The sequence below is a fragment of the Prunus mume genome, linkage group LG2 (assembly GCF_029339155.1).
Source record: "Prunus mume cultivar Tortuosa linkage group LG2, ASM2933915v1, whole genome shotgun sequence".
Lineage (NCBI taxonomy): Eukaryota > Viridiplantae > Streptophyta > Magnoliopsida > Rosales > Rosaceae > Prunus > Prunus mume.
Window position 1 is genome coordinate 33,658,585 of NC_142699.1, and position 24,525 is coordinate 33,683,109.

Below are 24,525 nucleotides of genomic sequence, written 5' to 3' on the forward strand. Positions count from 1 at the left end.
CACCACCTTACATGGTAGGTTATAGTTATTTATTCTTCAATGGTATTGTTATAACACCACCTTACATGATAAGCCCTAGTCTTCTTCTCCAAATTTCCCTCTCTCACCTAAATACCCCTTTCCTCTTTTCTGAAGCTGAAAAACTCTTATTCTCCAATGTTAAGGATTGAAACGAAGTGGGGCCCAAAGCACATAACGGAACATCTATAATACTGACAAAATGGGTAACGTGAGACCGTTTTTAAAAGTGTGGGGGGAATTTTGAGACGTTTCAAAGCTCAGGTGGTAATCTGATACAAGTTTGAAAGCACAAGGGGCATGTACATAAATAAGCCTTTTATTTATCTATACATGTTGAGTGTTTGTTACCCTTTTTAATGATTTCAATTAATTGACCACTAATTTTATGGTTAGAAGAATTAGGTTGAGACGGAAGGAGATTCCTAATAAATAACTTCTTGTAACAAGTACCATAAATTACATAGCCAATTGGAAGAGAGTGGGTTGACGGTAAGGAACACAACTCATATACCTAATCTTCCGATATTGACTACTTGTAATTAATCACATCAAATTTTGGTGCAACTCCAAGTTTTGTCATTGCATGCATTACTCCCGTGTTTTTACACATTGAGGATAATGCTTAGTTTAGGTTTGGAGGTGTGGAACTTTGTTGTTGTGTGTTTTTGTTTAAATTTTGAGTCATAAAACAAAGGAATTTGTGTTCCAAAGAAACTTTTTCAAATTTTTCTAGCCCCACAAAAGTTGTTTTGGTCATTGAATAAGTTCTAGCCCCACTACGTTGCAGTGTCTATATATTTTCAAACACTACATTGCAGTATCTATTTTTCTGTTAGTTGATGTGCTCATGCGGTAATATGTGTTTGTTATTCCAAATAGTTACATTTTGGCGACTATACGCAATGCCTATAATATTTTAGACACTAATATTGCATTTTTTAATTTTTATGCTAGTCGTGCATATGCGCGAATAGGCAAGTATATTTCAAAATAGTTTACCTCTTGATATTTATCATGTAGCGTATCATATTTTGCACACTACATTACAGTGTAAATATCTGTTTCAGCCATTTCGTTGTAGTTTGTATTGCATTGTATACTTTGTATTGTGCGTCATTAGCTTCGTGTGTATGTGTATATAAACATACATAGAGAGAGAGGTTTTAAGGTTTATAACTTGTAAATTGATCTATTTATGTAGAATTATAGAGCTACCGGTTGGAATTTGTCGCCGGCCATTGGAAAGCTGCCGTCTGCGAATGGTGGCCAGAATTTCTGTCAGAGTGGGTGGCTGGCCGAAAAGTTGGCCGGCAACAATTGTTGGTCACATGAAAGTTGACTTTTAGGTTTTGTTTTTATTGTTGTCAAGTATAAGGGCGATTGACTTTAAATCAATTTGTTAAAATATGGAAACAATTGCAAGGTTTGTAATTTTGACTTGTTTTAGCGATAAGTCCATTTTAGCATGATATATTATACAATTACCCATATAAAGCCTATTTAGAGAGAAAAACCCAAAACTAGTCACTTATCATTTTTTAATTGGTTCTTAGTGTGTTAAAAAATTTCTAATACCAATTAGAAAATGACAAGTGACTAATTTTGAGTTTTTCTCTCCAAATAGGCTCTATATGGGTAATTGTATGTCATGCTAAAATGTGCCCATTAATGAAAAGCCCTAAAATCATATGGTATATTTTAGTTATTGATCTTATAAAATGATGTTATTATATACCACATTAGTAAACTATTTATTGAGCTTAAACAAAAGGTCCCAAATTGAAACTACAGGACTAGAATGAAACATTGCTCAAACTATAGGAACATGGCCAAAAATAAAATCATGTACATGTTGAACACGGAAAACACCCTCAAATATGAATTCATCCTGGTTCCGACGGCAACATCCCATAGCTTCGGCTACTGTAAAGCACTCACTGATCGATGGGAACATAATGTACAGCAGCCAGTACACAAATCTCTACTGGTAGTGACCATTTGATCTGAAAACTTTGAGGTTGGTTTTTGGCACAGGGGGTCTGTAAGGAATTTTTTTTCTTTTCGCTTTCTCTTACTTCCAAAGTCAGATGGGCATTTGCAACGGAAAAGAGTAAGATCATCCCCGATTTCACATGGAATTTCAAACACTGTCTTCACTGTTGATTTAGAAATGCTTCATTCCTTCTCCGCAATCACCACAAAAACATCCTTCACTGACCACCTCCGTCTCTCACTTTTGGATGGGGGATTGATGACAGCTCTCTCAGCATTGGCTAAACGGTAACCAATCATGACCTCTCTCCTCTGTCGAGCTCGCAAGAGTACTTCATAGAAGCTCAATTCCTCACCTTCACGGAGATAGAGATCTGCTTGCCTTATTTGCAATTCATTGCCCTGATAAATCAAACACAAGGTAAGGTTGGTGAAATAAGTAATTAACTACTTATAAGAACAAACTGCACCTCCATCAAGAATTAAAGAACCATTTATAACAACAGGGTTTTTAACGATTTTATCCAATACACTAATTTGGGTGATCCTACTGCTTTACTGAAAGCAGTTTAGACTTGGTCAAACTTGAGGTCTGATATCGTTTGGGACTTGGAGCAGGTTTCACAGATGCTTGGTTTTAGTAACTTGAATGCTTGGATTAAGATACGAGGAGTTAGTTTTTACAGAAGAATTCCTTTGGAAGCAAAACGCCAAGATAATTGGGCAGATAGAGACAAAAAATATTCGGTTGTAACCGTCACAACTTCCATTTTCATAGTAAAAGGAAATCTGCTCTGTATTAGTTAGTGACTTGGGCTCCATTGAGGAGTTATCCTAAATAGTAAAGTATATTTTCTAGTGGACAGTTTGAAGGGAGAGCTCATGTGAAGTATATTTTGACTGCAAATAAAATTCTGGTACTACTGCAAGGAATGGAATCATATGTAACAAAGAGAAGAATACCTCCTCTGCAAACAGCTCTTCCAACACATCATTTATTTGCCGATCCTCAGCCACCATGGCCAATGCCATGCTTACGAGCTCATTCGATAGCACATAATCGCTGATCTTTGACATGGATAATAGATTTTTAGTCCTTGGGTCCAGAATTTCACTAATTATAACTGACTTATCTGAAGCTTGCTGCATTTCTCCTATCCATGAGCCTTGTGAGAAGCTTCCTCTTTGAACATGTGTTACCATAGGGAGACGCTTAGCCTGGAAATTTGAATAACACAAGTATATAGGATTGGAACTGAAGATAGATAAACAATGAAAATTGATAACCTGAATCTCCTCGGCAACCAGTATGATATCTTCACATATAGTCCTCAAGAAAATTAAATCTTTGATGATACAAAAGAAAAATATAATTCTACTCAAATCTCAATGCTATTACATAACTTCCAATGTAAGCTAAAAATAAAATAGATAAATAGAATAAATAAATAAAAAATCATCCATTCTCTCATTCTCTACACTAATAATGAAAGCTAAAAGTGGCAAGTTGAATAGAACAAAACAATGAATATCAATACCCAGATTTGTTGGATGCTAGCTTTCTCATTTCACATTCAGTCATGTCCAGACCGATGATTCTAGAACAGGATCACAAACACCCCCCACAGTTCCCCGCCGCCCCCCCCAAAAAATAAAAGAAAAATAAAGTATTTTACCAACAAAATCAAAACAGGTTAAGAGTATAATGTCTGAGAAATTATGACAATAGAAGAAATAATTCTTAGAAAGTTAATTGTACCAGTAGTTTAATGGTGCACTCCAAAATCAAATTGCAAGTACCTGAATATCACGAATTAAAAGTAATGTTGCAAGAGATCTGGAATCAGCTTGGATTGCTGAGTCTTCCACAGACTCATCAGCCAAAATTAAGATCTGTACAGATGAATTACTAGATGAGCACATGTCTAACCTGTGAAATGATTTAGACATGTTTAAGTAATTATCATAAACGTCACAGAAAAGTAAAGACCCTACACACGGACACCAATGAAGGTTAAGTAATTGTCACTAACTGATCTACCACATTTTAGATGGTAAAATAATATCACTGCCCAGAAACGATACCCCAATAAGATAGAAAACTCAGCCAGCAGGTTCTTTCCAATGGCAGGTCCGGTTGATGTTGATCATTTCACTTCACATATAGCATGAGTCATCATTTTCTTTATATATGAATTTCCATCCCTCTAACTACCTTACCACAGATATTTATAAAGGAGACACTAAACACTTTGTTGCTCACCGAATCAAAAGATTGCAAAGGAAGGCTTTCTAAATGACGGCGTATGACAGCATTCCCCTCACGATTAACTAAAGTTATATTCACCAACCGGCTGATGTCAAGGCCACCTTCAATGAGCTTCTTTTCCCTCTCCTTTTCAGCAACCTCGTTGAACATCCAGAGCTCTGAACTAGGGGCCAGAAAGGCATCCAATACCTACAAATCATAGATGCATGAATCTAATTCTATAAGAGCAAAATTTAATAATCAATTAACAGCAGCAATGTAGATGTGGCAGTGCTACTTCTGAAACTTTTAAACTTGAATCCAGAGATGCAGTCTATTTTGAAGCTGCATAGGAAAACAGGAAGCTGTCTCTGAGATGAGTATCATCAGTTTGTATACTAGAACTGCACCCGAAGTACTGGGAGCATGATTGCAGACATCACGTTTCATTACCATAATCATATCCTCCATATCTCGCCGCCAACCGCAAAAAAGTATCCTTTCTGCAGACTTTGGAACAATAAAGTCTTTGGGTAGACTTCCTCTCCAGACCTGCAGCATTCAGGCGAAGAAAAAGAATAATTAGGGGCATCAACAGAAAGAACTTACCACAAGCATATCATCAATGTCCCTCCTCCATCCACAAAGTAGAATCTTCTGTGGCTTTCTTGCTGTTCGGGCAATGTGTATGAAAGATGCCTCTTTGACCTGAATGATCAAAGTGATTATAGTTTTGTGAGTTTTAATTATGCTATCTTCTATTCACTATAACTCCATGGTAGGCATCATCCTAATGTGGTCTAAAAGAGCTTATTCTTTAAAAGATTGACCTCTAACTTATAGCCCTTTCTCTGCAGCGCTAGTTCTCATTGGCTGCATTTTCACTCAATCTTGTGTTCATTCTGACATTCGATGGCTAATAATCGTAACAAGGGGCTAACTGTGACAACAGCCCCGGAGAATGGTACTACCAATGTGTAACCATGAAATTCGACAGACATCACAACATCAAAGGGCATTACCTAAAATATCTACAAAGGAAAACGATCATGATCCTGCAATTTGAATGCACAATGGACATGTCTACAACGATTAGGCCAAAAGAATGAATGATGAAGGCACATCTAATGTGATTAAATGTTAAGGTCAAGTAGTAGATGTGTTCCATATTCTAATGTTGTAATATGTATTGATTTATCCATCACACGATTTCTTTTTTACATGATAAACAATTCTGAAACTTTATTAGTAAAAAAAGGAAAAAAAAAATCTGCAATTTCCATAATAAAAACTTTGAAAACAATCAAATAGCTTTTCCATTTGTTCCATATAATTAATCATCAGCACAGTAATTGAATGATTGCTTCCTAACCAAAAATAAAAACATCAAGGATCTGATGTGATATAGAGAACTAGAAAGAAAGGCTAATCGCTGATACCCAAGTCGCCAATAACTTCTCTCTCTTAATGCACTAATTATTTTTCTATCTCTGTAATATGTTTCCCATTGACCATTTGGTACCGCGTTGTTGGAGGAGGTCCTGGCTTTGAATCTTACGGATGATAGTTGCTGAAGGGAAAAAAATACTTATCTATCTGCAGTATATTTATTTATTTGTTCTTTGTCACCCTCAAACAGTGACCCTAAATGCATCATGACTAGGACAAGGAGAAATCAACGTCTCTGAGAACTAATTTAACTAAATATGTTTATTTTTCAATGACGTACTCTAGAATTAGTAACCTTAAGTAGACCATCAACACAAACAAAAGGAGAAAATGAAAAGTGAAAAAGATAAAACAAACTAGCAGAAACACCAAGCTAAAATTTGGAAACTCTATGCTTTAAAGGAATTGGAATTCACCGTAGGCAATGGTGCAGGAGCATAGGTATCGTCATCCTCGGCTATGACAAGCACTTCATCGCCTTCTTGTAGAACATAAGAGTCATCGGGATTCAAAATAATTTTACCACCTAATGATGCAACCTTGATTCCACAAGGAATGGCATCAGGATAACTGATCAATACATCCTCAAAATGCATGCCATCCAACTGTGACCATCTTTTGATGTAGAACTCGCAATTTTCAAACCCAAGGATATCTTCCCAGATCTGCTAGGTCCATCAGAGGGGGAATAGAAGACAATCAATTGTCATAATCGACAAGAAATTTAGTTACCAAAAAAAAAAAATCACAAAAAGTTGCATTGAAATAGAATTGTGTGACCATCCACAATAAAGTTAAAATCATGCAACACTAACGGAAAGTGACCTGTGCAAGTCCAGGCTGCCTAGCACATTGAATCATCAAACGGCCAATTACATCATGAGCCACAACAGTTTCAACAAGATCTCCACCAACAAGTTTAACAAGAACCTCATTGTCAAGATCACTTAGTTCAACCACAATATGTCCTCTCAGCCCTTCTTTTACTCCAGTTAGACTTAAAACTGTTCTCAATGCACGGGCATCACTCTGCGTCAAACCAGTGAACAATATGTTGGTGTGTAGGAATAAAAATAGGAAAAGGAATAGACTTCTGTAAAGTTAACTTACATGTTTTTAAAAAGTTTAAAGAAACTAATTATTTTTTAATAATATTAAAAAATTACCCTGGTTTGACACATATAAGTATACTATGATATTAAATATTAGAGAATTTAAATTTTCTAATTCAAGTATACCTGATCAGCATTTCCATCTTCAGCAAGGACAATTATTGCACGGGCTGTAGAGACAGAGACCTGCAAATAGTTGTATAAGTAACACACATAGAGAGGCATACAAATGGCATGAATAGTTTCAGCATCGTATGCATGCATTACGAAACAGTTCTGACACACAGTGAGTGTTTCTTATGATTAATAAATCTAATATTTTTGTAGAGCAAAGAAGGTTTATGGCTGCTGAAATTTCAGAGAAGACAAAGAGATGAAGAAAAATGAAGAGAGAGGAATTACTGAGAAAGGATTTAGTTTGTTTCTTTTTCTATTTTAATGAAATTAAACCTATTCGTTGATGTGTATATAACAAAAGGAACACTTTGTAGTTGATACGTAACACCCCCTAGGACTGAAGTTGAAAATAATCAGATAACTAAAGTTGATCTTCAAATAGATAACTCTGAAATTCGTCAATGGCAAGTTACATTTCAAAGTGAACACCATGAGCTTGTGCCAAAATTTACAAAAAAACCAAGTCCAAAACACTTTAAGGTATTTTAAAATCACTCCATCATTTCATAAAAATATGACTTAAAGTGAGAAGACCAGACTGACTTGAGTTGTCACAAAAACCAAACCCATTTGGCCCCATGTGCCAACCCACATTAATATATCTTCACTCAATTATCTAACTGTTCCAGTTCAATTATCCTACTGAGGTAGATCATAAAATTCTGTATAAAAATTGGAGTTATGAAGTTCATCATATTTTATTGTGCCCCTCTCCTGCCTCGCATGCCTCCTGAAATTGCTGGGCGTCATAGAGGAGAAAATTCTAACCATATTTTTAATTCAAATAACCCAAAGAAGGCAAGCACTCATACCTTTTTCAGGTCAGCCAAAATAAGAGGGCTCCCACTTCTGCATATTACGGATGTTCCTTTGAAATTAAACTCCATTTTAGCAATGTCAAGTTCCATTTCCTCTTTATCTCGCTCAGCCATGACTACAACAATCCCTCCACCCAAACTCTCATTGGCTATTGCAAGCTGATTCAATAACGATCCCTGAATTTACAATGGAATACTTAACAAATGGAACAAAAATGCAATTCAAGCTACTAAAACAGTTTTCCTTAAAGTAAAACTTTTAACTTTTTCTGAAAATAAGCAAAGCAATCAGAACTTTACCAATTTATCACTCCAGCCAAGAATTAAAGTATGGTTTTGCTCAACCACCTTACTTCTTCCTTTCCTCAATGAATCAAACTTCTCCGAAATTGCATCAGATACAAGTCCAAGCATCATTGCAAATATGAGCATACCGCCAAAGCTAATGGAAACTGAAACGAGCCTTTCACCAATCTTTTCAGAGTCAGTATGGTTGCCAGAATCAGCTACATAAGTCCACGATAACCAAAGGCATTCTGCTAAGCTATCATCTTTCACTCCGAAGAGTGCTAAACCACCAAGAAAAATAAGTAATAGAGTTGCAACTAACAATGCCAATGGCTTAGAATATGGGTGGACTGATAAAAACAAATCAACTCGATATGCTAGCTGTTTGTTTAGAGACACTTCTTCTGAAATGTTTTCTGATGACCTTGATCTAGAGACATAATCAATGTACTTGAAAGCTAGGACAGGCATAGATAAAAGTGTGAGGGAGACCATAAGAGCTAATCTTTTTAAAATTTTGCTATGGAGATCACTCTGCTGCCCAAAGGAACTGATGAGCTCCATAGAATCTGACAAATTGTAGGCTCGTAACGTAAATTCAAGCTTGGAAATATGTTCCTGAAAGCAGAGCATGGGTTTCAATTAGTATGGCCTCACCATTTAAACAAAGTTCCATACATTAACAGAAAAATTAGTAGGCCCAGCTCATATCTAGGGGACACAACATCGTAGTCAGATTGGGAAAAAAACAGAAAAAGAAATCATCATTGAAAGGCACTTTGACCTATCCGAGGAAACATGAAACCAGATGCACAAGCTGTTATATGAACTGAGCAACAAATAAGTTTCTCATTCTTATCTTATTCGTAAATTTGGTTTTGACAGTGTTTTACTGAAAATTGTGATTGGCATTGTAGTAGAAAAGCCTTAAAAACTAAAATTGTGAAAGAGTACAAAAACTTACCAAAGCCACTACGAAAATTAGGGGGGAAATTAAGAAAACGGTAAGGAAAAAAAAGTATGAGATACCCCATCTTAGTGGAAGAAATGAAGAAAAACTTTTGACCTGGCTCACTTCGGCATTTGAACCTGCCCAGGTAGGAATATCCTAGGCGAACCTAAACCAGGCTTGTATAGATATATACCACATCTTCTGGATATCTTAAACCCCTAACAGGTTGGTATTTTTCTTCCTGCTTTGCAGGAGTGAAACAAGAAAATAAAAATAAAAAGGAAAGGAAAAGGAAAGATTATTGAATAAAAACACCTCATCTTCAAACTAAGAGCTCTAACCTCAGAGAATTCTGAGGGATCTGCCAGAACCAACTAGGCTTCTGTGGTGTTTTCAGTGCTCCAAACATAAAGGCATCATTGCCAATTAAGCACCTCTGTGATCCTCCTTACTTTGTACTTTTCCTTTTCCTGGTAAATTAATTTAGAAAATCTTTGGGTACTTTTTAATCTACCTCAAAAAACCACTCTTGCTCTACCCTTTTAGCCAAACAAATATTATTCTTGTTCTTCTGAGCCAGTTTGTAAAAGAAAATTTTTGCTTTGGTTTAACTAGGGCTGCCAAAACGAACCCAATTATTTTTTGCATTTTCATATAGATAAAAAAATTCTAGGATTTTAGGAATGGAAACCAATAGGAAAAAAATAACATCGAGCTATAAATTGAAGGACTCCCATATTTTGGTGAGATGGTGCAGAATCAAGTATAACATTAAAGCCTAGTTACAAGTCTGAATGTTGCGGGAAGGCGGTGAAACACAAGTGTGTGTCACGTATTCAAATTTCCGATTAAAGTTTCTGTTTTTGTTTTTCCTTTTGCTGAAAAATTACTGAAAATCTTAGTTTTGTTTTTATTTAAAATTGGACTGAGTAAGGAAAATACAAGTATCCTATTACTGGGAATATCCTATTGCATGAAATCCATTTGAATCTCCTATTGCAGCCATCCATACACAGCCTTAAAGTTTTTCTTCTTTGTTTTTATGTTTCTTTTTTCGATGAATCACGTATGTTATCTAAAAGATCAACCAAAACTAAAACAATAAGTTCAAATAGCTTACTTTGCTTAGTTCCACTCATAGTGTTTGCAGGCTGAATCTTATTAAAGCTCCATGTTTGAATTTCACAAAAATATTTGGTTATCTCACAAGCTTTTTAACCAACGATTCTGGTAAAGTAAAATTTCAACAAATTGTTAAAAATAATCCTTTTGTTTTTAATGGCTATTCAAGTTAGATGCTATTAGTTTTACATGACAAACTAAAGACCAGTATCTGATCAACCAAAAGGACTATTATATTAATGTGTCTTCCGGAAAACAAAATAAATTACAAGGCAAAACGGAAATTGCAATGCGATAAGGTGTCCGGGACATATGAGTATATCTGCCAGTACAAGTCAAGGAATCCTAGATGTCATATACGGAAATACAAGGAATTCATATAAGTTATGAGTTAATTTACTACATACATCCAAACTAAATTTAAATTTATTTCATTTCATTTCAACTACTTTTTCATTTATTTTATTACAAAAATTTCTCTTTTTTTTTTTTTTGGACAAAAGGAGAGAAAAAAATGTACATGCCTATCGACATTAAAAGTGCCAAGTGATACTAATTGAGATGTCTCTAATATTTCATTTCTTTCATTCTTTAATAAATAAATACTGTAAGCATCGCAAGCAATAGAACTATACCTGCAACTCATTGACTTGGATATGTAAACAGTAATTCTGGTACACCACTGATGAAAATACTGTCGTCGCAATCTGCCGGATGCACAAAAAAAAATTTGGGATCAAAATCATAAATGTATATGTATGTACAAATATCAATTGGTGAGAGAGAGTACCGCTACGAAAAAGGTCATTTTCCACCGAACGTTGAAACCATTTCCCAAAAACTTATCGCCCGAAACCGCACTCGAAACCTCCGATCTTCTTCTCGAAACGCCGTCGGAAACGCTTGGAATGGCCTCGTTGACGTCGTTTTGCTGCGGCTTCTCTCGCCGGCGACCGAAGTTGACCCTCCGTCTAAGCCTCTCATGGTTAAAAGCTCTGTGAGGGGCCGAGGTCGAGGACGAAACGCTGCGAAATGGCGGCGACGAATTGGGAGACGAAACGCCGCCAAATGGCGGCCGATAATCGGGAGGAAGGTGTTGGGACGGCCTGGGGTTTGTTGGGAATCTTCGAGGGTATTTTGGAAATTTCGTTGAGTTCGAGTTGTTGTGGATGAAGGGCGGTGAGGGAAAGTACCAGTCTCTGCTGGTGGAAGCTACTGCTGCTGAGTCGGAGTCGAGGGACATTGTTGGGATAATTGTAAAAGTGTAGGTACTTTTTGGGAATTCAATTTGAAATCTGTTTGGGCTTTATTTCTTGCTAATTGTCTCTGCAAAATCGTTTTGAGAACTTTGTTAGAAATCATTGGTGGCTGTTTTGAATTTAAGGAAGGAGTTGTTAGGCTTGGAATTGATTAGTGCCTTGTTAATAAATTAATTTGGGGTGACAACAAAATGCGTTGACCTAAAACCTAAGGTGTGTAATGGCTTCTGAATGTTTGGCACTACGAAATAATTTCTTTGAAAATACTTGTTCTTGTTCCCGATAAGAGTAGAGATATACTAAAGAGAAAACTACATGAACACAGAGGTAATAGCCGACTTTGAGGGTTTTTTTTTTTTTCCTTTCTCTTTTCTTCTGCATATATGGTGTAGATGAGGAGAATTTTTCGACAAATTTGTTTTGGAGAGACTCTCAATCCCTACATGATTATTGTTGCTTTGGAGATATGTTGATTTTTCACATCAAGCACAAGACCAACGTATATGACAAAATTCACATTGCTCAGCGAGAGATCTTGCTCAACAAGGGAAATGTGAAATGTCATATATGTGTGGTCACTTCACTTTCTAGCAAGAAGTCTTTTGGGCAAAGTAGCATAAGCTTGAGCCCATAAACAAAATCGTGAGGGCCCTGGCCTAAAGCAAACAATATATTGCTAGGGAAGGTGGGTCATGAAAAATTTAGCCACTGTGTGCATGACACTTTGACACTAATGGAGTTCGAACAACATTGGCAGTGATGGTAAATACATATGGTTTAAAACGCGATTGGATTGAAATGATGCACTATAAAACAAAAAATATGGGTTGAAGCTTATTGTTTGGGGCATTTCTTTGTTGGTAATACAACCATGAGTTGTGTTGTGAGTAGATATATATGGTTTGGATTGAAATGGTGCACTATAAACATAAAATATGGGCTAAAGCTTATTGCTTGGTTAACGATCAAAAGTCGATTAAAGAGAAGTTGATAAATTCAATTCAGCTCTTACAACATAATAGTGAAATCGCCGGGAGCAATTTCTTTTTTTTAAAACTATTTGTTTTTAATGTGGTGGGTTGTAAGATTTTGGGTTTAAAATTAAAAAATGAATTAAAGGGAGGAAGGAAAGAAAGTCCCAACAGGAAAAGGCGTGATGGGACACGTGGCCTAAGGGGATGTGCAACAAACCCGTTTTTATAGTAAGCTTACTTTTTCTCTTCAATCATTCAGATGAGTTTGGAAGGTTGAGATTGATCTGTATATAGTGTTCTCATTTGAGCCATACTCGGGTGGGACTTGGGTATGCTGATATTTTGTTCCCTTCTAAGATTCGTGCATGTCTCCTATGTTCTTAATTTCCCAATTTATGAGTTTTGTCATTCCATTTAACTAAATAATAGTCTCTTAGCACGCGTGTGCCAATTGGGCTTTTTAAACAATGATTTATTCTTAGTTTTTAATTAGTTAAATATATAACATATATTGTTTGTACCATAGCTGACCCTTCCACTCGCATCATGACACGTGGAAAGAGCACGAAGTTAGGAAACATTGTGGCCCACTAACAGACTAGTTAAGTATGAATCGACATCCGCGACTAATTCATCACAAAGCACAGTCGTCGCCCCCACCGATCGGCAAGCGCTCCCGGAAGCTCCTCGAACATAACGATCGGTGCGCCATGCCGATTAGGCGAGACAATCTCGAAACTCCCCACTGATATTTTGCGGACTCGTATCGACCTCAGAGGCACTTCCACAAGTCCCACATTGAAACTAAGTACTAAGAGCATCCTAAATACTCTCTATAAATATGGCCCCTTGTCCTAGACACAGGGTAAGACTTTTCAGCTTGATTCTCAAGCCCTAGCATTGGTAAAACAAAAAAGCTCTTCCTCAAACTTACTTTAGCATCAGAGAGTCATCGACTGGTACCACACCGGTGCTTTAGACCTCAACCGTTGTTTCTTTTCTTAGCCAAGTCTAAACACTACGCCCCAAAGAAGAACGTGTTCGCACCAAGGGCTTACTCAGTCCCTAGATGGCCCACGTCACCTGTAAGTTGCATTTATCTCCATCTGTTTAGTTTTAGGGCAAACATATATAAAAATATAAAAATAAAATAAAAAATAAAACAAAAAAAGAGATAAATTTGGTTGCATTGGAGAGGGAGAGGTATATGGGTGAAGTGGGCAGTAACTACTTTTCTTTAATTACCTAGGTGGATTTTTTTTAAAAAAAATTTGTAATTTTGCAAAAAAAGTAAAATTACTATTATACCCTCATTATATTAGATTGTGGTGTTTTAACATTTTTCTTATCATGGGTATTTTTATTGTTTTCAAATGTTTCACAGTTTAAGGCTTCTATAGAGATAGATATTGATATATATAGAGAACTTCAATTGAGGGATCCCTCAAATACGCTTATTCGTATTTGAGGGCACTTTTGTACAACTCAATTCTCTAATTCTTTTAAGAGAGCTTCAACCAAAAATACGATTATTTAGTCAATCTAATCTAAACTGAAAAAATGGGGATTTGAATTCAAATTGAGGCTGGGGAGTACATCTGCGAAGTTGTCTATTCTTGTTACCCTTCTTTTGTATAACATCCCACATCTACTAACAGAGAAGGGGTGATGTGCCTTATATCTACATGCCCACCTCCATCTATCAAGAGGCATTTTGAGAGCTCACTGGCTTCGGAGTCATGGGAACTCCGAAGTTAAGCGAGTTGGGGCTAGAGCAATCTCAGGATGAGTAACTCACTACTCCTTTGTTTACTTGTGTTGAAAAGTGATGCGGAACCCACATGTAATTATGACTTTGATTCCTAATATAGGAGCAATGGCATTCCGGGTGGGGGAGGTGGTATTGGGCATGGATGAATTGAAATGGACATTTTTCTACCAAAATTGCCCTCATATATTTTGTGAAAACACACACACACACACACACACACAACACAGTTGATTCCATTTTCTTTGAACATAAATATATTTAACTTAATCCTATATATTTAGATATACTAGGAAGTATTCAACCCAAAAAAAAAAAAAAAAGATATACTAGGAAGTAATAATTAAACTTATAAAACATGGTTATTTTTACATATATTAAATTGGAATTATTATTACTATATAAAAAAGTTGGTTTTTTATTAGTAGATTAGAGAACTTCAACCAAAAAAAAAAAAGAAAGAAGAAGATTAGAGAACTTTTGTCATTTGTTCTATTGATTTTTTTTTAAACGAAAATTTTATCATTTGAGAAATTGTGTAAGTAGTTGAACAATTTGAATTTATTTTGCAAGAGCATTTTGGTAATCAAACTTGTTTATATTCTAATTCGTAAATCACTCGATTCCTGCTTAACCCTATTCCTAAATACTCTGATTTCTATTTATCCCGATTCCTGATTAGTGAACATGTGGTTCAAGTGTGTTACAATTTATTTACTTGAAAGTACATCATTGAATTTTGGGTTAATTTATGTTTAGTACTTTGAACTTTTACTGGTAAGGTATGTTAGTCCTTGTATTCTCAATTTTAACGATTCTATACCCTAATCTTTCCAATTTGTTTCAATTGGATTTCAACATCAACTTCACTGTCAATATCTCCGTTAATTGCTGTGTGTCATATGTGGGTCCCACGAGTTCGATGCTTTCGATGTCAATTGAGGGGCATTTTGGCCCAAACCCCTCTCTAAATAAATAAATAAAGACATGTGGCTGCATTTAATTGGGCTGAAATAAAAAATTTTAAAAGCAAAAATATCAGTTTGATGGTTTAAAACAAGTCAAAGAAAGAAAAAACCCTAAATCCAAAATTTTTTGAAACATGATTCTCCAATTTCCAGCATCTACGTATGTGAAATAAGGAGTTCTCCAATGAATGAGGGTCATTGTTGCTTTTACGGCGAGATAGCTCGGTTTGAAACATCTTGGACTACACTTAGATTCTTGAGTTGTCGCAAGATTTGATTGTTTTTCTACTTTGATGGTGAAATTTGTACGGCAGTTAATTAGGTTTGTGGAATTTGATGGAGAAATTATCTTAATGTGCAAGTGAATAGGTGTGAGGTATTTTGACTAGTTTGATCTTGAAATGTGTGCACAATCAAAGATGATAATTCCTAGGTTATTGAAAAGGATAGATGTTGTTAAGGGTGAATTGAGGAGGTCTCGTAGTAGAGAGAGGCTACTCTGAGCATTTATCTTGGCTATTGGGATAATTTTTGCATTTTTTTTAGTAGCTTCTGATGAGGAGAACGCTTCAACTAGAAAGAAGGCAACATTAGAATTGGCATGCTGTTTATTTTTATGTTTTGTATCAAACTAACACTAGAGAAGGATATTATGGGTTCATTTTGTAATCACAATTCGCATGAAATGTTGGGTTATATGATCAGTGGCTAGTGTAATCAAAATTCCATTTTGTTCACAATTAGCATGTACGAAACTAGTTTTGTTGTATTGTTTGTATCAAAACTATCACTGGAGAAGGCTATTACGGGTTTAGTTTGTAATTACAATTCACATGTAGTGTTGGGTTATATGATCAGTGGTTAGTGTAATTAAAATTCCCTTTTGCTCACAATTCGAATGTACCAAACTCGTTTTTTGTAAACAACTTTATTAAACTTGTTGTTTCATACAAAAAGTAGACTAAATAAAATGCCAACCAGTTTTCACATAAACTAAATGCATCCACATCCAACATTTGGTCTTAAAACAAAAGTACAAAAGTAAAATACCTATGAAACTGGTTCTAACCTAAAATGCCATCCAACATAACAAAATTCATCCAACTCACAAAGCGATCCAACAAAATTCAACCAATAACAAAAGCAAAATACCTATGAAACTAGTTCCAGCCCAAAAAGTCATCCAACATTGGAGGCAATACATATCAAAATTCACCCAACCCATAAAACCATCCAACATAATTCAACCTATATGACAAAAGCAAAATACCTATGAAACTGATTCCAACCCAAAAAGACATCCAATAAAGTTCAACTCATATTCAAGCCAAACCAAAAGCAACATTTTATCCTACTGTCCATTTTGTGATTCTTGGACATAAGCACAGTTACTACATGTTGTCTTTGTGCGCTTCACCCTCTTCCTCACCAAGCCATTTTGATTGTTTGAATCAGTTGCTCTTGTTAAACCATCTTCAACTTTCTTCTTGTCTCTCTTTTCCTAATAATACAAAGATACAATCAATTTATGTAGAAGTATCCACTATCAAGCAGCTGTGAAAAGAGACTTACCTTCAGCTTTGCAGCTCTTTGTTTTGCCTTTTTTCTCATGGAGTTCTTCCTCTTCATCTCAGCTTCATAAGTATTAGCTTTGGTTGCTTGTGTGAATGATCCAGCAGCAGCTTTGGCCTTACCCTTCTTAGTGCATAGGTTTTAGCATTTGGTGGCTTATGTGTATGGCAAATTAATGAATTATGATCTTTTTGACCACATGTACCACATTCGAGAGAGTCTTGAAATTTGCATAGTTTCTTCCCACTACTTTGGTCTTTCTTTTACCTATTTCCTTCTTCCTAACCATGCTTGGTTTATCAGGCTACCTGCTATACATTGAAGGTAATAATTTAGGGAAATCAGTGGTTTCCCAAAATTCTATTCCATTCATAGGAAGAATAAAGTTCTTATATGTCTTCAAGAATGTTTCCTTCAAGAAACAGTTATCTACATAATTCTCAAACCTATCCCCTTTCTTATGGTTAATAACTGACATTGCATACTTATATGGGACATAAGATAAATCTCAGTTCCTGCAATTGCATGTTATGTCATTCAAATCCACCACAAATTGGCCATAATTTCCAGTGTTTAACTTGGGGCCTCCAGACATAATTGCAATGCAATATACCACCTGAATTTTGTTATTTTCAAGCTTTCCGAACGACTTAAGACATAATCTACCAATATATTTCATCATCACATCCCTCATCATCTGTACCCTTTTCATTAACTTAACCCTAATCTCCTCCATCATTGAAATGATTGGCTTTGTCCTAGCATCTAATATCCATGAATTAAAAGACTCACATAGATTGTTTAGCAACATTCTACACTTCAAATTTGTGTTAAAATGTGACTTTGACTAATGTCTTGGTGGTCTTTCTGGAGGTGTAAGCCAATTATATGCATTTCCATCCAATGTTTTCATCACCTCCATTGCCCTTCTGAATTGAGGAATTGTGGTTGCCTTGGCAGCTATCTGAAAGGCATTCTTCAACATCTTTCCCTTATACATGGTTCTGAAGTTAGCCAACAGATGACTTGAACAAAATCTATGGTCACAATTAGGCACCGCTGCTTCAAAAGCTTCCAACAAACCTTTTTGCTTATTACTTATGAAAGGGAACCCAAATTGGTTCTCCAATTCAATATCTTTTACAAGCAGCTATGAAAACCATATTCAGGATTCTTTGTTTTCTACCTCAACTTGAGCATATGCAATCACCCAAGTCATATTATTGGCATCCAAACCAATAGCTGACAGCAACTGCCCTTCATAAGGATTCTTCAAATGACACCCATCCAATCCTATAAGTGGCATGCATCATTCTTTGAATTGTTGCCTTGAAAGAAACCACAGGAACTGTGGGGTTTGTCTTCATCTCTTCTATAAATGTTTTGGTGAGCTAAGAAGACTTTACCCCTTTATTTTCCCAAACCCTGCTACAAGTGTGTGTTGGATCGAGTTTCTTCACTTGTAGTGTATCTTCACGCTGCATCTTGGAAGCATAAATCTCAAATAGGTAGCTCTCTGCAACGCAAATTGCCCTTATCCTAAACTTCTCAAACTTCATCCAACAAACTTCTCAGCATTCTTTGATTGAAGTGATCATCAAAGCATTTATGAAACTAGTACTATTTGGAAATTGCATCATAATATGGAACTCTATAGCCTCCATGTCTGTTGCTACATTAAATTCTGGGAATGCATGTTCGGTGTTATCTTCATTAAAGTCATATAGGAAGTGTAAGCTGTTATTGTTCTGAACCAATGACAGGACACATTTCTTCATTATCCTCAAAACCATCTATATTCACCAATTCAGGCTTTGCACATGGTTCTTGACTTTTCCAGAGCTATTTCCCGCATAAATGATTTAACATTTTCACGTTTAATACTTTATTGTACACGTACATACACAATTTAATCGATTTAACTCAATTTAATACTTTTGAGAAATTACAATTTTGCCATTGGGGTAAGCTCACTTTAGTCACTTTTTGTTTGGGAAAGAATTTGGGGAATTGAGTTGCATTGTTGCACTAGGCTCGTCGAAAAGACTTCGCACATGCGGGGCATGCCCAATTCCAAGATGTAATGAACTTGTAAAGGTTTACAAACTGAAAGGACGTAACGGTAAATTTGAAAATTATCAAAACCCTAAATACTCGATCAACCCTTCCTCTCTCACGCCCAATTTCGGATATTCCGTCTCCATCCGACCACGGATTTCGACGAAATTACCTCCAAAATCTTCCTCTCCTCCTCCTCCTCTACTTCGCCCACTAGATTTCTTAGATTAATTTCACATGGTTTAGCGACTAGAATGAGGAGAATTTTCGGGATTTTTTAGACTCAGGCCACGGCGTTTTCGGCAACCAAATCAGTCGAGTGAGGTATGGTTTTTCATCCTCTCAACGTCCTCTAGTTGTTTTGATAGTTGGTTTGGATCAATTTAAAGCTGCGAGTGTTCGATTGGAAACCTAGGTTTTGTCCAACTTTGGAAGCTTTTTTCAGCCATTTCCCAGCCAAATTGGTGGTCGGCCTAGTTGTATAAGTTGTTCCCCCAGTTGCCCTAATCACGTGGGTGTAGGTATTGTTGGGTGATTTGAGAAATTTTCATTGTTGAAAATTTCTCAAGCCACCCACTCGCTGTCGGAGCATGTGGAGGATCGTGGGCCATGCTGCAGTGGCCCATTGTGTTCTGATTTGATCCCTATGTCGTCTTAAGCGCGACGGTATGCTCGAATTCGAATTTGGTTATCACATGATAGTTGAACGAATTTACGCCTATTAGGCGATATTCGGGTTCGATATGTTCAGACCGTTGGATTGGCTTTAATTCCAAGTTTGTTGTTCTCTGTACCTCTAGGATCGTATAGGAACTCACGGATAGAAAATCAGAGTCCCGGATATTCCGAATCAATGATTCTATGGTTAGATAAACTCGTGACCGTCCGATCGTGCAATCGAGAGCGATCCGACTGCTCGATTGAGACTAGACTTTCAGGACGTGTTCAGTAGACCTTGTTGGACTTCTAGAAACTTTCGGATTTGAAATCGGAGGCCATGGGCCTTGTGGTCCCCGTTGAAAAAAAATGAAAAGTTTGACCAAACCGTTGACCATTGGTCTTTTGAGATTGTCCAATCCTTTGGAAAGTACTAGAATAGCCATAGGGCTTTTCTAAGTTTTGGGGCACGTTACGTCTCGGGGACTAGGGTTTGATCTTAAATACGTAGTTGAGGTGTATAACGAGTTTTGGTAGTGTTTGGGTTTAGGGTTTAATGTGCATTACTCTTTGAACATTTGAAAGGTATGTTTATAATGTTTTAATTTTGAGATTATAATATTGTTTAATTGTGGTTATTGGTTGTTATATCGATATAAATGAAGCTTTGAGGATAGTGTGAATCAGGAATTCAATTATGATCGTGGAAACCGAGTCGTTAGGTATTTAATTTTGGTTTGAGGCTATGAATGTGTGGGGTTTGGAGTATATGCTTTTGAGAGTTGTTGTCTTTACTACAATATTTTGAGTTATGGAAGATATGATAATGGGATTTCCAGGGATTACTATTGTTAGTATTATTATTATTTATTATTTTTATTATTGTAATTACTATTATTATATATATTGGTTTGGGGTACCTCTGAATATTTGGAAATTGGATTTTGAGAATATCATCTTTTATTATATATAGTTGTTTATGAAAGTAGATTTTGGATCTTTGCAATGATACGTCATCTCATGTACCCTTCCTTTGGATATGGATGAATAATGGATACTTGGAAACTGTGGTTATAGTTTGAATATGTCGGAATCTGGGCACCATTGACAGGTTGTTACTATAGACCTTTAGCAAGGTAGTCTGCGCGAGTAGGACTTGTCACAGATGCATCATTATTAAGGATTCTGCTGTGCGTCTGGTGAGCCCAGTTCCCTGGTTGGACGGCTTGTCCCTGGCCACATGGTTGTTGAGGATTCCTCCGTGTGGTTTAGCCAAACAATCCCTATGTTGGATTATTTTTCCCAATATATGATGTGCACTATCATATGTACCTCTCCTTGGATACTGATACTTGGAAACAGTGGATATGGATACTTGGATATGATTAGAACCCGGGCACCTTTGAAGGGGTGTTTCATAGACCTTAGCAGGGTAGATGTTCGAGTATTGAGGATTCTGCTGTGCATGCTGGTGAGCCTAGTTCTCCCGTTGGACGGCTTGTTCCCTAGCCACATGGTTAATTGAGGATTCTTCCTTGCGGTTTAGTCAAATAATCTCCGTGTTGGATTGTTTTCCCTTGGTACATGAGGATGGTGTAAGATGTGCATATATTCATATATATATATATATGTACAATACATATATATATATATATATATATGTATATGTGGATTCGTTTTTGGGTTGAGATTCTTGAACTTGTGCTTCGTGAGTACTCTGCACAAGTATGAACGTTTGATTTATAGTTTGGAAAGTGAGAACTGTTATGAGTTTTGAGCTCTTTGTAGGGGTCTTTTTATTCCAGCAACTTGATGAATGGGCTTGGGCTGCCGAAAAAGAGAAACATGCATGAAATTGTCCCTTGAGTCTGAGTTCAAGGATCATGCCCCAAGAGTGTTTTGAAAGGGTAGCTGAGCCTTAGGAAACACTTTGGTCTTCTTCACCAATGAAACTAAGAGTCGCTTATAGATAAATTCTTTGGCTTGGCATGAGAAGCTTGTGGCATGGGAGCTGAGCATTCGTGAGTTTAGCATGAGAGAGAAGGCTTGGCTTTCCTATGAGGAACAGAGGCTTGAAGTAATGATTTCGTGAGGATTTGCTGAAAAGAAAGAGAGAGAGAGAGAGAGAGAGAGAGAGAGAGAGACAGACAGACAGACAAACAAATTATGGTGGATGAACATGTGTCTTGGATAATTTTCTAGCAGCTTGATGAAAGCTTCATCAGGCTCTGTATTGGCTTGACATAGGAGAGAAAAGAGAAGTAATAGAAGAACAAGGCTTGAAATCGAAGGGTTCCAGAGATGAGAGGTGATGCTTGCTCTCTCTAGGTATGATTGCTTGCCTTCGATCGGAAAGAGAGGATATAAGCATGGGTGGCATTAACAAATTCCTGGGTTGCACGATAGAAGAGAAAATGGGAAGCAATGGAAGAATAAGGCTTGAAATCGAATAGTTCCAGAGATGAGAGATGATGCTTGTTCTCTCTGGATGTGGGTTTTAAGAAAGAGAAAGGAGGAAGATGGAAGAATAAAGCATGAAATTGAAGGATTCCAAAGGGGATGCTTGCCTTTGGTGAATTCTCACGGTTGCTGGGAGGCTTGCAGCAACCAAGGTGAGTTGTTTTTGCTGGATAGGAAGTGGCTCCTTTTATAGGCTCTGGAAACCTTAATTTTGTCAAGCCTCCCTCCCTCTTTTCCTCACTTTCTTCCATTTATCTTGCTTGGTGAAATTTCTCTAGCCTGAACCCATAGGCACACAGCTTTTTGGGGTTCCAAGGTCCTCAGGCAGCTGGACTTCTCCATGTGGGTGGAGCTACCCAGTTTTGCTTCTTGTTTTCTCATCAAACCTTGACGAGGAAAGAATGGGTAAGGATGCTTGGTCAAAAAGGTGATCAGTACATGGGTTTGCTTGGTTTTGGTGGTTTGGCTGTGATATGGTTCTAAAGAGATGCACAACGTTGGATATTTTATAAGGTGCTGGGTTGTTTTATTTCCAGCGGCTTATGAGTTTGCTCAAGTTGCTGGAAACATCTTATTTGATCAAGGTGCTGGATATTTTGGCTGATGTTTGATTTTTCCAAGTGTTTGCAAGTTATTGGATATTTTCCTAAGCTATTAGGCCACTCCTTCTCTCTCAGACTCACCCATATGTTTGGGCTCAAGAAATAGGCTTGAGAAGCAGCCCAAAACTTCCACTTCTTGGCCCATCAATGGGCCTCGTGAATGCTTGTAACCATCCATACCACAACCCGCTCAACAAGCCCCAGGCATTCGCGTGGTTTGGACCCACTTAAGTTTGTAGCGTGGAGTGTTGCTTATTTGCTTGGCGTGGCCTGTGTGCAAAGCGTATATGACGAACTTTGCTTTCCCAAATCGGGTTTCTTCTTGATAAGGTATTGGACCGAGAATTTATTTTGGCCGAACCGTGGATTTTTTGGGCCTCAACATTAGCCCCCTTGATTATTGGGGCCATGAATGTGTATTGAAATGGTCCAAATAATCAATTTCCAGCCCAAAATAAATTGCAATGGCATGGTATGGCATGACATGGGTTTATGAGCAACTCAAGGATGACCAGTTAAGTGTCTCTGAAATTACAGCCAGGTTTTTTTTCGGGAAGGTTGGAGGGGTCGCAATGGTTCCGCTTAAAACCCAATCCTTCTTAAACACCGAGGGTGTTGCTTTGAAGAACTTTCCTAGACACTATAATTTTGGAGGTCACTTACTAGAGTTACCAAGAGTTGACCTATTTTGTGGCATGATATAGGAGAAAATTCTTGGTGGATTAGCTCAAGATAACTACTTAGCTTGCGTGATTTATTTGCTTGAGTGACTAGAGATGCTTGATTCTGCATGGTTGTGATTTGCAAGAGTTGCATTGACTTACACGCTTGGTTTTGACGTGTATATTTAGCATGTATTTTTGGTATTTGGCTTTATGTTTAGCATTGACATGTATGCTTGATTTTGGCTTGATGCTTGGCATTGGCGTGTATGCTTGATTTTGGCTGTATTGTTTAAGCTGTGCTTGTATTGTTCTAAGTGTGGAAATGAATTTTGGAAGGAGAAATGTCTTTTTTGATTGCTGTTACGATAATTGGTACAAGTGTATGAATTTACAAAGGAGTTCAAAAGCAAGAACGTTTTAGAAAATGGTTGGTTATGAGGCCAGAAGCCTGTTTGTTTGTTGTGTGTGACGTACTTTATGCATGCTAAGTTTGGTGATTTTAAACTGTGTTTTTGACAGGTTGAACAATTTGGTAAAGTCTGTTTTAGGGTAAACTCTGCCGAAATTTCAGTAGAAGTCTTGGCCCTCTTTTCCTTTGTTTTAAGGGAAAATGAGGTTTGTATTTAGTAAGTGGGCCCAATATCGGTTGAATGTATGAAAAACTACAGGATTAGTCACGGATTCCGAGAAATTCAGGGTGGGTTCTGTCATTAATACACTTATTTTTTTTACAAAATTTTCAATTATACACACAAAATTCAAGTATTATGCACATATTTTTTGCATATTATTTAATAAAAATAATATATATTAAAAAAAATTATATAGTGGCTGAACTTATTGGTTGCAATTCGCCAAAATATTTCCCAATGAAACACGTACGTATTTTATTCATATTTTTCCCATTCCGTATTTTACTAACTAAAAGAATGTGAGAGACTAAGATTATTTCTTACTTGTTGTAACAAAAATGCAAGATTGTGATTTTGCAAACTCTTTGCCAAAATAAACAAAAATTTCAAACAAAGATTTATAGGTATAGTAGTAAGCGAGGTGGTAGTATTCTTCATGAAAAATGTTGTTCAAAATGTAAAGAAATTACCAAGAACACTTCAACTTAGCATGCAATTCTCTACAACAAATAATATGTGCAGTGCCAATGGGTTCCCACCACAGTGGTGATGGATTCCCCCTCCCCTCCATGGCACCGAAGATCAAACTCTAATGAGATTTCTTTCCTCCAATGTAACCAAAAAAAAATTTATGTGTAATTGTAACAACCCGGTCCTTAATTAATATTTAATTATTAATTTATTCTAGTAAAATATAATTATACCCCTAGAATATTTTATTAGGTTTAAAG

The 24,525-nt window shown here is 36.7% G+C and overlaps 1 protein-coding gene across 2 annotated transcripts; it reads right to left on the reverse strand.

The window, feature by feature from the left end:
- Window positions 1-1,815: 1,815 nt before the first annotated feature.
- LOC103323391 (ion channel CASTOR-like) lies at window positions 1,816-11,840 on the reverse strand. Of its 2 annotated transcripts, none has more exons than XM_008225387.3 (12): window positions 10,970-11,840; window positions 10,815-10,886; window positions 8,118-8,723; window positions 7,812-7,994; window positions 6,949-7,008; window positions 6,536-6,739; window positions 6,127-6,375; window positions 4,871-4,969; window positions 4,277-4,471; window positions 3,814-3,906; window positions 2,977-3,231; window positions 1,816-2,415 (listed from the first exon to the last, which is right to left on the reverse strand). In XM_008225387.3, exons 1-12 carry the CDS (start codon window positions 11,420-11,422, stop codon window positions 2,197-2,199), a joined length of 2,688 nt encoding a protein of 895 aa, XP_008223609.2. In that variant the 5' UTR covers window positions 11,423-11,840; the 3' UTR covers window positions 1,816-2,196. The 2 variants fall into 2 exon arrangements, with proteins under 2 accessions (XP_008223609.2, XP_008223608.2); XM_008225386.3 differs by lacking the exon at window positions 4,871-4,969 and adding an exon at window positions 4,715-4,813 and having other exon boundaries at window positions 10,970-11,835.
- Window positions 11,841-24,525: the final 12,685 nt, after the last annotated feature.